General features: G+C 45.5%; 2 protein-coding genes across 4 annotated transcripts in view; one reads left to right on the top strand and one right to left on the bottom strand.

The window, feature by feature from the left end:
- The window catches only part of RANBP10 (RAN binding protein 10), a 56250-nt gene extending 48973 nt beyond the window's left edge, over positions 1–7277 (bottom strand). Inside the window, exons 1-2 of the mRNA XM_006909775.3 lie at positions 6883–7277; positions 5997–6108 (exon numbers count right to left, since the gene is read on the bottom strand). Coding sequence (XP_006909837.2) covers positions 5997–6108; positions 6883–7270 — 500 coding nt within the window. The 5' untranslated portion in view covers positions 7271–7277. The remainder of the gene's footprint in view (positions 1–5996; positions 6109–6882) is intronic.
- A 58-nt stretch (positions 7278–7335) lies between these two features.
- TSNAXIP1 (translin associated factor X interacting protein 1) overlaps positions 7336–13945 on the top strand; it is a 23584-nt gene continuing 16974 nt past the window's right edge. Inside the window, exons 1-2 of one of the 3 annotated variants that reach the window (XM_006909865.3) lie at positions 7336–7775; positions 10502–10601. In XM_006909865.3, the coding sequence (XP_006909927.1) occupies positions 7729–7775; positions 10502–10601 (147 nt within the window). In that variant the 5' untranslated portion in view covers positions 7336–7728. The remainder of the gene's footprint in view (positions 7776–10501; positions 10602–13945) is intronic. The other 2 variants (XM_015587679.2, XM_025045257.1) reach the window with 2 other exon arrangements.

Consider the following 13945-nt stretch of genomic DNA (forward strand, 5'->3'; position numbering starts at 1 on the left):
TTCATTCAAGTAACCTAGCCCACCATTACATGGAAATTCTAAGTTCCAATGATTCTAACTCCATGTATTAAATCACTTTCTGCTTAAAATATCTGTAATGGTTTGTTTTCTGCACTGGCCTCGAATGATACAACATATATAATGGCAACAACCTGTGTTTGTTCAAACCTGCAACTCTCCATCTCCTTTGCTGTCTACTTTTAAAATGTACATTGTGTCAGGTATTGAAAGATCCTGTGTATTCTTCTATAGTTAAAAAAAAATCTACAGAGAAAATAAAAATATATTTTGATTTTAAAAAAAAGCAAATATAACTATTGCTAAACTCCTGGCACAACGGTTATTAAAAGAGTATTTATAAAATAGCCATGCCAATTCAGATACAGGGCTTTATAAACTGGGTTATATCCAGTTTTACTCAACCAACCATCGCCCCCTCTGCTTCTTTCTTTTTGGTTCAGCTCCGCCTCAGCAATGTCCTCTAGAAGTCATAAACTGGGCCCTCAGACCATCTGGGTACAACTGTCTTCCTCTCTCCACCTCTTCTCATCTTCCAACAGCCTCTCCCTGAGGGCCAGTTGGTTTTGTCTCGTGATGAAACTCTGACCAAAAAAATAGCAGCTGCCTGGTGCATTGTGCAGTGAGAAAACTTCTGGGGCTCTGTCTGGACAAGAATGTATGCTATTATTAATCAGTAATGTTTTCCATGGAAGCAAAGGGGGCAGCAGGTGTATTTGAGCCTCAATTGCCATCTAGAACCTGAAGTAAATTTCCCTGGCATCCCAGCCATCTCCAAGGTCCAATAGGTAGGAGAAAAGTAGAACCTAACAGGGGTACAGGAGACTTACCCAGCCACTCCCCCATTTCTCTACACAGTCCAGAGCATCTTTTTCTGGCCCCTTCATGGCAAATGGGGTGGGCTATGTTCCATCACCAAGTCCTCTAGCCTCATTTCTAGCAATAAAGCCACAATTTCGCATTTTAATTACAAAGAAAAAAAAAGCTGAAGATTCTGGAACTACAATGATATTTTACGTAAATTTTGAACAGAATTTCTGGAGCGACAGAGGGACATCCTTGATTTTAGACACAGTGTTATTCATCTCTTTCTCAGTGATCAGTCTCTTTTTAACTTGACCCCTGACCACAGAGAACCACTCTGGGGCTCCTGATTCCTTCCCAATGATCCTACAATAGGATGGCACATTGTACTGTGCCATGCAGAGCTGCCGAGTCCATCCTCTTGTGCTCCAGCCCAATGAGCTCCCACATCCCTTCTAACAGAGAGTCTCCCTTATGTGGTGATCCATCTAAGGAAAAGACCAAACATTCCAGAAAACAAAAAATGATGGGGGGAGAAGGGAGTACAAAGTGAAGTTTAGTAATTTCTCTAGAGGTTGACCTTTGACCAAGGAAGTCCCCAGTTATAAAGAAGCCATACTCCCACTGTCAGCTTGCAGTCGGAGCCTGGGTGGTGACACACATTGAGCAAAAAGGTCCCAGGGAAGCCCAGACAAGCTCGGTACAGGAACAGGATACCACGTGGACTCCAGACCTTTCACCTCAGCAGCCCCAGTAGACCTAAGCTTTAAGCTCCAACAAAGGTGAGCAAAACAACACTCTAAGATGCTCCAGAGCCCAAATACTCCACGTTTCTAGAAACAGTGCAATGTGTTACTGGAAGAGAAGCAGCTCAAAGGTCAGCATCTACCCGTGAGGCCATTAGCAAGAGGGGGCAGTGAGGGAGAACAGGGCACAACTGCCATCTGTACCTGCCTTGGGCAAGGACAGCAACTACTTCTCAGGGAAGGCAGGACAAGGCCTTCCCCAGGTCCACAAATGAGCTCTGAACTTCTCAATGGCACTGTACAATGCACAGGGACTAAAGTGGGGAGACCCAGGGGGAGGGGCCACACATGAGGTGTCTCTAGGCTGGAGGGCCTGAGCTCAAGTGGCTCTCCAGACCAAGAATGTGGCAGGTGAGATCTTATTTGAGTGAGTGGCTCTTTGGGTCTCCATGGAAAATCATGGACAGTGTTGTCTTTCATTGTTGTCTTGGCAAAACCAAAATACCAAGAAACACCAGCACACGCAGTCCTTTCACCTCTGAGAAGCCTCTCTGGCTACCAGTCTTCAGCATCTCACCTCTGCATCTCACCATGTAGGATAAAGGCCAGCCAAGAGAGAGAAAAGACAGTTGTCTTTTCTGTGGGGAAACCAGAGCCATAGTCAAGGACCTAAAGCCACTGGCCCGCACTGACTGGGCTCTCAGCCAAAGAGGCCTGGCTGAACCGGACCAGCAGTTTCTTCTCCCCCATCCATTCTCAAAAGTGTGGACAGATTCAAAGTCCTCATACACCACTACTGCCCTCAGAATAATGCCCATGCTCCTTGGCCACAGCATAAAACATATTTCTGATCTGGCCCCCAACTACTTCATGCTCTGTATTCACAACTTTTTATGCACTATTCCTCCTGCCTGGAGCATCTGCTTCTCACTTTGTTCATCTGGAATCCTCTAACTCATCCTTCTAGATTCAGTATCATTACCTCTTCTATGACGTTTTCCCCAAACTCTCAGGTAGAGGAGGAAGTCTGACCTCTGGGCAACCACTGGGTATAGCACATACCATGACTCGCCTTTACTACACCACTCTGTGAGTTCTAGTGCACAGGCCTATCTGCCTCCACTCTAGATAGGCCTCATGCCTGTGTTCCTGGGGCTCAGGCCTGGGACTGAGACAAAACAACGGGTGCCTCGTTGTGGTACGAAGAATTAACGGATGAGGACACTGCTGCCTAGCCAAAGGAAATCAGCTGCAGAGAAGAGCTCTCCCAACTCCATCTAGTGCTCTAGCTCAGGCTTGCTGTTCTTGGGTAGAGCCACCCATCACATGTCAGGAGGCCGCCGCTGCTGGGATGATGTTACAGTCTATTTTGAGGGTCACACTGGAGCATCTGTCAGCCTGGCCAGCCACACCCTCCATGTGTCATCACTAACTCCTGGGGCCACCCATAGGTCCATGAACTCTGAATAAGCAAGTCATTTCTCCCAAGGACCTTCAGCTTCAGGGCCTCCTTGGCTTCCTAACAAGATCAACCCAAATGCCCTTATCTCCTGGCACCACTGACAGGGCTCTGATGTCTCCTCGCCTCACCAGCCTGCTCCTGGGGTTCCCAGCTCTGGTGACTTGGCAAAATGAAGCTGAATCCCATCAGTTTGTGCCAAGTTCTTAGCTTAAACACAGTCCCTCCTTCTCCAGCTCTCTCTTATATTTGGGGAGTGCCCAGGAAGCACAGCAGCCTGAAAACAAGCTAGTTACTGACCAGCCTCATTTTAGGTACAACAGGTCTCACCTGCTGGGAAACTCCTACTCATCACTCACCATGCCCAGGCTCTCCCTTCTCTTATAGACAGCCTTTCAGCCCACTCTCTACTGAGTAGGGCACAGGCTCCATGGCCTGTGTTTGCCTCTACCTTTGTTCTCCCTGCACCTAGCATGGGCCTTGCACATAGTAGGTATGAATAAATACTCTATGAACCCTTGAAATGAAACCTTCCTAATTAGATGAGCTTAGTGTGCTTTTCTACAAAAGACATCATCAGAACAAAGGCCTTTCTGAAAAACAATGACACTGACAACTGGGTTCATAAACACCTTTTACAAAGGAGGCCCATACTCAAATCTATAGAAAAACAAGTTTACAGATTCATTGAGATGGTAAGTCAATAAAGCTCAGATTAGAGCACACCACTCTTCTCTGGTCCCACTCAGCACTAAGCAACTTTCAGCTCTGTCCTGTGAGAACACACTGTCCTGTGAGAATGCAATTGGACATTCTATCTCTGTACCCAGGGAGGGAATGCAATAAGGCAACAGCAGCATGGGCACACATGTCTGGTATCAGGAGAAGATATCTGACAAATTAGGCCACTCCACTGCACATCCCAAGCCCTGCATCCAAGGCAGGTCGCCAAACATCACAGGGGATCAGGGCTCACCCACAAAATAGGTACACCATCATCTGCTCCAGCCACTTTCCAGAGATGCTGAAGATCAACTAGATGATACAGAAAAGCTATATATCCAACTAACACGTGAACCAAACCCTGGTCAGAAACACACCTCCAGCATCAACAGGAAACAAGCTGATCACTGTCTGCCCTGTAACTGCCCCTGGTCTCTTCAAAACCACATGTGGCCCATACCAACATCTGGCTACACCAGAGCCATAAGAAGGCTTTCAGGGATTCCTTAAAGAGGCCATGAAGGGATATTTATAAACTTGCCATCTGACAGTGGTCAATTGAAGCAGGCCACCAAGATACACATGACCTGAGACCTTTTTAAAACTGAGGTTTCCAGGTCAGCTTAATGGTTATATTTACCACATGTAAAACTGCTGGGAACAGAAGGAGAGAAGATGCCCAACTTTCTTTAGATTTGTAGGCAACACCTACAATAAGGCAATCTAACAAGACACAGGGCCTTCCAACAAGATCCACTCACAACTGAAATGTTAAAAGCCAGATGAAGGGATCTGGGTCTCTACATTTAAACACACCCTTCCAAAATTTTGTTCTCTTCTCTCACTAGCTCAGCTATTTTCTAGGATAAAGACTATAGAGAAAACAATCCATTTTCCTACCTACAAGTTTAAGAAACACCCCTTAGTTTCTTTGGCAATATGAGACTTCAGCACCAACATTTCAATCTATACTATAACTGTTTTGCAATGTTTGTTTTGTTTGTTCTACGAGGCCATTCTCATTCACACTACTTTAAACATATTAAACATGTGCTCTTATCAGAGGATGAAAAGGGAAAATAGAAGCTTTAAAGCCTTCCAATAATATAAGTATCCTATCTTTAAATGCACTAGATGGCAATAAAAGTGAAACATGCAATAGCTTGCCATGATGAGAATTTCAAAATCACAGAATTCTAGAGTTAAAAGCAGCTTAGCTCCCCACAGTGCAGATGAGGAGACTGAAGCTCCACAGTCTACCCATGATCACATAACTCTTCTAGACAGAGATGTTACACTGTCACTGATGAAGAAGGCAAAGCTGTGACTCTGGCAGTCCTGCCCCCCGTATAGCGTCTGGGCAGGGTATGCACCACAGCAGGAGAGAGGGAATATTCTGAATGTTCAAGAACACATACTCAGGGTTGGCATGAAGGTCACTGGGCACCAGATCTAAGGTCTGATGAAGAAAGCCTTTCCAAGACAGCTGCAATCATGTTATTTCATAACTTAAACACCTGCTTTGTCACAATCACTAGAAAAAAGGAAGACTGGGGGAAGAAGAAAAAGAAAAAGAAAAAATCTCCCCTGATTTCCTGTGTCTGCTTAGATCACCCTAAAATAGAGAGTCTCCCTAATAGTGACTTTAATGAGGGCCTTCCTTAAGCTGTCCAACTGGTGTTTGAGTCCTTGGACTGAAAAACAAGTTTATGAACAGCAAGATCACCTGATTCTGACCATGTGCACGCTGTTTACTCCGAGATGACAAGCCAGTGGCTGCCACAGCTTTGATGAATGTTGTGAAGATTCTACTATCCCTTTGAAGGCTACTGGGGCCTCTGTATGACTAAATGCCATAAAAAGGAACCTTGAATGCAGCAAGAGTATGAAAGCAGGGAAGTCACAAACACACACGTCAGTGGCGGGGGGACCCCATTCTGGACGCTGTATTGTTAATGTAAACTTGTTACTTGTTTTCCTGACTTGTGAGGTATCTCATTACAATATTGCTAAAAAGAAGTCCCCTCTCTACCCACAATGCACCTACTTGTCACCAAGGGCTGCTGCTTAGTCCAGGCCATGCCCACAGCCAAGTTAACAGGCAGCCCACTATTCAATCCTCTGCACCCCACACCCATGCAGCTCAGCAGCTCACAACAATCACAAGTGTCAGTAGGAGACCTTGAACTCTGACCACAGGTAATAGCTCAATGTTGGGGGAAAGAAGGTGGTAAGGAGGGGCTTACCCATCTCTTCCTTTGCTGACAATCTTCACCTCAAAGTAATAAATGCCACAAGCAGCAGGTATAGGGTGGGTGGCACGAACTGAGGCTGCATCTTTGTGATTTTTGCCATGACCTAATTGGAAAGGGCAAGGAAGAAATTTCAGCACAAGGAAATGCAAATGGAGGCCTTATTCTTCTCCGCTCCATTGCAACTTCATAGGCCAGAGAAAGCCCTTACATAGTCTAAGAAATATCAGACAACTGAGTAAACACTTAAAACTCCCACCTTTGGCTCACCTCCTGAGAATAGCAACCCTGCCTGAGACTGTTTCCCATACAAACCAAATGAGGGGATAGGCAACGTGGGTGGATGTGAGAGTTTCTCCAGTGCTGCTGGCAATCTAGTGTCTCCAGAAGACAGGCAGTCCACCTGGGAGATGAGGGGAGGAGGAGGCAGCCCTGGAAGACACTACCCCACTTTAGCACAAAACCCCAGGCTCACTCTGGGAGTCTGGTAGGTGAGCAAAACCATGGGTCTCTGGCTAATGGAGAAAATGTGACCACCCCTTTCTGCAGACACTGCTGAAACTAAGCAGAAGTGAAGAAGGGCCCAGCTGGAGTTGGAGCTATCCCAGGACAAGCAGAAAGGCTCTGGGGTGGAAGGTCCAACCCAGCACTGAGTCTGGACACCTGTGCCGTTCTCTTGGCATCAGGTGTCTCAGGGACGAGCAGTCTAGCCAGTCGACCCTCGGCCTGGTCAGCCCCACCATCCTGGACACTCGCAGGGGCTAAGGCCTAACTCGGTGCAGCAGGGCCGGGGAAGAGACGTAATGGGGTAGGGGCTGGGCAGCACAGCTAGCCTGTAGACACTCTGGCCTTTTCCCACCACGGCCAAACAGACCAATACCTTTGTAGTGGACGCGGAGGTTGCCCTGGGAGAGGCCGATGTAGTTATACTTGTCCTTGGGGCTCCAGGAACGCGGCAGCGGCGTCTCGTGCTGGTTGACCGCGGGGTACAGGCGCTGCAGGCGTCGGCTCAGCTCCTGCTCTCCCGGGGACGGCATCGCGCCCCCAGCGCCCCCGCCGGAGGAGTCTCCAGCCTGCGGGCTCCCAGCTCCCGGGTCCACCGTCGCCGCCGCCATCTTGGAGGGAGCTGCTATTGTGTCACTGGGGGCGGGGAGGTGAGGGACCAGATCCGCCCCGCGCAGCCAATGGCCCGCGAGCCTACCGGGGCCGCAGGGAAACCGAGTCCTAGTCCCGTATCTTTTTTTGGACACCGCCACTCCTTGCCACATTTTGAACTCCACATCCCACAATGCCCAGCATTCCAGAGGCGGCCCAACTCAGGCTAGCAAGGAACTTTGGGAGTTGTAGTACAAACCTGCTCAGCCATAAGCTTCTTTGGCCGAGACTTTGGGACACTAAAAACTACAATTCCCGCGGGCAACGCGGCTCTAGCGTCTCGGTTCACCTCCCTCCCCCATAGTCTCTGTTTATCCCCCAGCCTCGGTTCTGGTAGCTAGAGTCAAATCCGCTGTAGTGATTGATTCTGAGGGGACCCCGCTCCCAGGCTTGAGTGCACTTTTGCTACTTGGCCTTCCTCCTAGCCCCCGAGCGCGGGGCTTGGGGGCGTGGCAAACCCTGACCCCGCCCCCACCGCTGGGCTGCTGGGGCCTGGTCGCCATGGCGACGGGCTGTACACTACCACAGCTTCCTAGGCGGCTGGTGCTGGCTGCCCGGCTGCTGGAGAGTCATGGCCTGCCCTAAGCCGCGGTGCTCCAACTTCACGACCACGTCGAGGTAGGCGTGGGCCGGGCTGAGGGCGGAGAGGAGGGCTTGAGTACTACCAGAAAAAGAAATGGTACCTGATCTGGGACCTCTGCACCTCCCTCCTCTGTACGTTGGTCTGGGGCTCCAGCCCCACAATATCAGTTGTGTAGAAACAGAATCTCGGACGACTTGTCAGCCCAGTGAGGACGTTACGTGTTAGCAAAAGGACGGGCACACTTCATCATTAGTAACAGCCAGCTTGTTTGTATGGAGCGTTTATTACGTGACAAGTGTTTTATACACCACACTTAACCCTCACAACAACTCTATGAGGTAGTAATATTACCATTTTACAAATGAAGAAATAGAAGCCTAAAGAGATCATGTGTTTTACACATGTGGTGGGACTAGGATTTGAATTCAGCCGTGTGAGACTCCTGAACCTGAACTCTTAGATAAATTGCCTCTTCACCCACTGACTTATAACAAAGATGCTTGTCAAATTGCTGGCTGACTCTATACAGACCAGGCACATCTCACAACTTCAGGGTAGCTCTTGCCTGTATTCAGAGGTGTCGCCTATGGGCACTGCAAAATATGATAACAAGCCAGGAAAACCAAAAAGTATAAGGGTTAAAACAAAAATTTTGGATACTTTTCTAGCTTTGGGACCTCAAAGAAGGCTTTTAAAGCTCCAGGCTTCTGCTTCCATAGCTTAAACATGGAGATGATATAGCCCACATCACAAACATTGTTAGGAACATTTAGGTAGAGTATGTGATGCTGTCATCATAGCTCTCGCATATAATAGGCATTCAGTAAGTGTTGAAAGAATATAGTTTCTCCCTTCTGCTCATTCTCAAAGCAAAAAACCTGATCTCACCTCAACTCTAATCCTTCAAGTTCTGCTGCCTTGACAGAGAAAGCCTACAGAAGACAGAAAATTAAATGCCAATTTGATTATTTGATCCTGAGCTAAAATGAATCTACAAGAACCAGACAGCAGGCTTGAGAGAATGTCGTTACTCGGCACAGGAATAATTGAGGAAATTGCAGCCATGTTTGAAAAGGACATGAAACAGACTCAGAAGGAGAATCCGCATCCATTTTATTTTTTTTTAATTTATTTTTTATGGTGACATTGGTTAACGAACTCCAATAAGTTTCAGCTGTGCACTTTAACAATAAAGCATATATATATTTACACTGTGTGTTCACCTCCCATAGTTAGATTTCTTTCTGTCACCACATATTTGATCCCACATCCATTTTAAGACGAAAGCACAATGTAATTACTGAGGCTGACTTGGATGGCAGTATAAGATGTCATTCATTCTTGTCCATATTCTTCATTCACCAGTATTTAATGATATACATTGGGCCAGCTTCACTGCTTGCCTTAGAGGCACAATGTGGGATGTCCTCCTCCAGCTCCCCTTAGAGCAGGGTCAGGATAGTGAAGGATAAGCCAGACCTTAGCACTGTAGATATATCAGGAAGACTCCCTAAAAGGAAACTTAGAGTTGTGCATTGCCCTGGGGCAGGTTTCTCCTTAGATAAGTCTGTAATCTCTACTGAATGTTTTTAGAATTATTATTATTCGCCAGTCTGTTTTTTGACTATTGTCTCCCTTGACATTCAGAATTAACATCTGTTACCTTCTGAGCTTTTCCACTTGGCAACTTCTCAGGATTTGTAGAGTTCCCCATAGTTTTCTTGCTTGCTTTGCCTTATTTGGTAGCTTTAACAGGAGCAAGAACAGAATTTGGAAAATTCATTGGTCTTGACAGAGAGTTATCAACCTCCACAGTGAGCAGAGAGTTTAACCTGCTGTTTTCTGTCTCAAACCCATGAATATCTGGGCAAAAACCCTTCCTTTTCCACACTGGGTGCTTATTCGACATGGTTTGTTCACACTTGTTCTGTTTAGAGACAACAGAGGACTGGTGTTTGGGGTGTCACTGCTCTATGGAATAGGGAAACTCTGCAAGGCAGGATTTCCCAACTGAGTTCATGTTACTGCTCTCAACTCCCCTGGAGTTTGAGTAGTCCTAGTCACTTTTATAGACAAAGAGACAGGTTCAGAGGTTATACAGCATGCCTAAGGTCACCAGCTAATAAGGGCAATAAAGACACAAGTCTATCTGGCAGCATAAACCCCACCCCCCACCATGGATTGCTGGAATTACTTCTTCCTTTTTTTCCACCTGGATCTGCCTACCCACATGCAGCTCTCCCTGTTGATCCCCAAAAGCCTTCCTACCTTGAGCAAGGATGGCTCTCCCAAGAGGCCTAGGAGTTAAAGACCTCCTGAGGGTCCACTTTTCTCCCATTGAGCTGTCATAATTAACATCTGTGCAGCTTCTTGCAGTTTACAGGCTATTTTTGTATTTGGTATTACACCCCAAAAGTGTGCCAGTCATGTACATGAAACTCTCATCTTAGCCACAGCTGAACACTGAATAGAAATGTAGGCCCACGGGGTTCTCTGGGTTCATGATGAGGATATCCTGCCCTTCAGGAGTTGGCGAGACTCTGGTGATGAGAAGGTTTCTGGGAATGTAGGAAAATGATTTGGGCCCAGGGCCAGGAGATCGTTGGCAGCATCTCTGGGAATCTAGAGGCAGCATTTAGAAGCCCCTAGAGCCTGGCTTTGAGGTTGGAGGAGGTAATGTCTTGTGGATCTGGGAAGGGTGAAAGTGCTCTCCCCATGCAAGGCTCTGTCACCCACCAGTTTCTTTCCCTTCTCTCTGCAGAACACACCTGCAGTCTTTAGGAGTGATCACAGATGACCCCTTCCTCACAGAAACCAATAATACCCAGAAACGCAAGCTTTCTCAGAAACGGAAGACTCAGGTTAGTGGCAATGTCCTGTTGGAACCCCAAATGTCAGCCCCCATATCCTATCTGCTTCCTTCTCTGTAACCCAAAAGCACCACCCACCTGAAACATGCCTCACCAGATGTCTTGTCAGGAGAGTGTAGCTTACAGAGGCCAGGTACACCAGGCTCTGGCATGGGAATGTGCATACTTGCCTTCCCAGACTCCTTGGCAGAGACTCAACCCAAGCCATAGACACCTTTCCCCTGCAACTAAGCATTCTGGAGTGGACCTCATTTCTTCATCTAGCCTGCCATGTATCAGGCACTGTGCTAGGTGCTAGGATGGTCCCACCAGATCTTCCACGGTCCTTCATGGCTGTGACTTTTTGTCTGAATGGCCCAAGTGTCTGATAGGATACTTAAGTGGCTGGCACATGTGCTCCATAAATGCTTCAAGTAGATGTGCGAAGGCAAGAGTAAAAAGGATGTTCCTACGTTGCATTGTTGGCTTTGGGTTGGGAGCAGAGACCCTTTACCATCCTCAAGAGACCAAGTGCAGTCACGGCCGCGCAAGACCCGATAATTTAGGGCACCCACTCCCTACCCTTCCTCCCTTCTCAGTGGACCTGGGGCCGGGTGCTTTTGCTCCTTTTTTCCTGCGCGGCGGCAGCTACGCTGTTCTCAACCACCAGGGGGAGTCGTTTCCTCCTGCTGTCTCACCACCATTCTCCCAGGCCGCCCTTTCCGTTTTCACCTGCAGAGGGAAGCAGAGAGCATGGAGCACCCTGGAACCCCTCCTCCTAGATACCCGCTTATGGAGGCCTTCCCAGCTGTTAATAACCAGCTGGAGAAGCCATACATGCCCCAAAATCAAAGTAGGGTGGCCATGTTTTCTCCCAGGAGAAATGACAGCCAGAACACGGAGACTGGCCTCTGAAAGTGTGAAAAATTTATTGACCCCCCAGGGTTAAGTGATTCTTTGAAAACTTCTCAGATGCCTTTTAGGGTTACTTTGCACTTTTATAAAAACCACATTAATTTTGATAGTCTTTTAAAAAACCTTTTCTGTCTTGATTTTTGTTTGGCTTCTCTCATTTTTCCAGTTTGTCTATTTCTACTTTTATTTCCTGTTTGTTTGTTTTTTTATTTATTATTTAGAGTTCTTTTTTTTTCTTCAAGCAACCAGAGGCTTAAAGCTTTCTTTCTTAATATAATAGTGAAAGGATTTTAAGCAATTAAATACCTATGAGTGCTTCTCTGATCATGTCCCAAACATTATGAACGTGTAATTTTAACATTGCTACAATATGTTATATTTTTATTTTAAGTAAAAAATGGGTCAGGAAAAATACGAATTTATTTTTAAATTTCTAAGTAGTCAAGTTTTTTAGAGGTATAGGTATATTGTCAATTCCTATTTTCGTTGCATTATATCAGCAAATGTGAGTTACAGTTGACCCTTGAAAAACATGGGTTTGAACTGCACAGGTCCACTTATATGTAGATTTTTTTCAATAAATATATTGGAAAATTTGGGGGAGATTTGTGACAATTTGAAAAAATTCACAAACCTTTGGTTTTCTAAACATTTTCTTTTCTCTAGCTTACTTTATTAAGAATACAGTATATAATACATATAACAAAAAAATGTGTTAATCGACTGTTATTGGTAAGGCTTCCAGTCAACAGTAGGCTATTAGTAGTTAACTTTTGAAGGAGTGAAACATTATACATGGATTTTGGCTGTGTGGGGTTTGGTGGCCTTAACCCTCACATTGCTCAAAGATCAACCGTATATAGTTTCTGCTTTTAAAATGTGTTAAGACCTTATCTGTGGCCTACAATTATTATTTTTTTTGTATATATTAAAAGGTCATTTTTCTTTATTTCTATTTAATGCATGTTATAAATCTGTTCATCTGTCATTATCAATTAGATTACTCTTGGCATGAATACCTTTTACCTTTTTCTGTTCGATGTAGCTTATTCTGATAGGAGGGCTTTAAATTCCTTACAATTCTGTTTCATCTCTTTTTTTCCTCCCGTATTCATGTATTCAACAAATATTTGTTGATTCCCACGATGTTTCAAGCACTGGGGATACAGTGGTAAAGAAGACAGACATAGTCTCTGTTTTTTAGAGAAGATGGGGGTGTAATGATGGGAAAGTGTAGGCATTGGGCCTGGGAAAAGTAACAAGGAGAATCCCTGAGATCTTAAGAATGAGTAATCAGGATAGAGCATTCTTGACCCAAGAAGAGCACATGTAAATAATACACCCAATGAGTAAAGTTTTTGTTTTTATTTTGCCTTTCATCCATGCTAAACTGTAGTATTCCTTTATATATTTATTTTACGATATTTGCTGAGTACTGTTTAAGACTGTGAAGACTGTTAAGTACGATACTGTTGATTCTGGAGATACAGAGATAGATCAACCCAGGCCCCACAAGAGGCTGAAGTCCTCCCTGGAACCTAGAAATAAGGCTTAATATATACTTTCCAAAAATATTTAGGAAAAGAATGAGTGATCCCAAGATTATGATAAAACATGTAGAATTAACAGAATGCAAAGAAGAGCCCAAAGAGACAGTAGGATTTCCACACTTGGGAAAGTCAGGAGCCAGTTACTCTTAGTCTAGAAGGACTCCTATAACCTGGATACATGGGGCATAGGAGGTAGGCCTGGCCTCTCTATCCCAGAAGAACCTGGAGGCTAGGCTTAGAGCCACAGAGGGGGCTTTACTATTAAATTCGGTATTGAATTCAATAATTAAATTATCTTTTAAATTTGAAAGTAGTTTATGTGCATTGTAGAAAAATTTGAAAAATATATAGTTCTACACAAATAAGGATCCATGGGCCTATCATTAGAGAATAATAATTGCTGATAACCTTTTGAATTATTTCCTCCATCTTTTCTGGTCTTTCATTTTACTTGGTTGTGCTTTTTCCCTAATTGCAGGCCTTACTTAACCTTTAGAGCTATAGCATTATTATAGTTCCATGTTAAACCTCTTTGTAAACATTTCATGGCTGCATAACAATTTTACATTTTTAGGTACTTAGGAGTTTTCTAATTTTATCACAGTCATAAGGCTTTGAGGACCACCCTTATGCATAAAGCTGCTGCTCCATCTCTGTCCCACTATGCACTGGCTGCCCCAGGCCTCGGCCTCCACCTGAGCCGGCTTGCTCTCCTTGGGCATTGGCCCCTCTTCATAGATCTTCAAATTAATTTTATCAGTCATAAGGCTTTGAGGACCACCCTTATGCATAAAGCTGCTGCTCCATCTCTGTCCCACTATGCACTGGCTGCCCCAGGCCTCGGCCTCCACCTGAGCCGGCTTGCTCTCCTTGGGCATTGGCCCCTCTCTT

This window comes from Pteropus alecto, unplaced genomic scaffold, assembly GCF_000325575.1.
Source record: "Pteropus alecto unplaced genomic scaffold, ASM32557v1 scaffold42, whole genome shotgun sequence".
Lineage (NCBI taxonomy): Eukaryota > Metazoa > Chordata > Mammalia > Chiroptera > Pteropodidae > Pteropus > Pteropus alecto.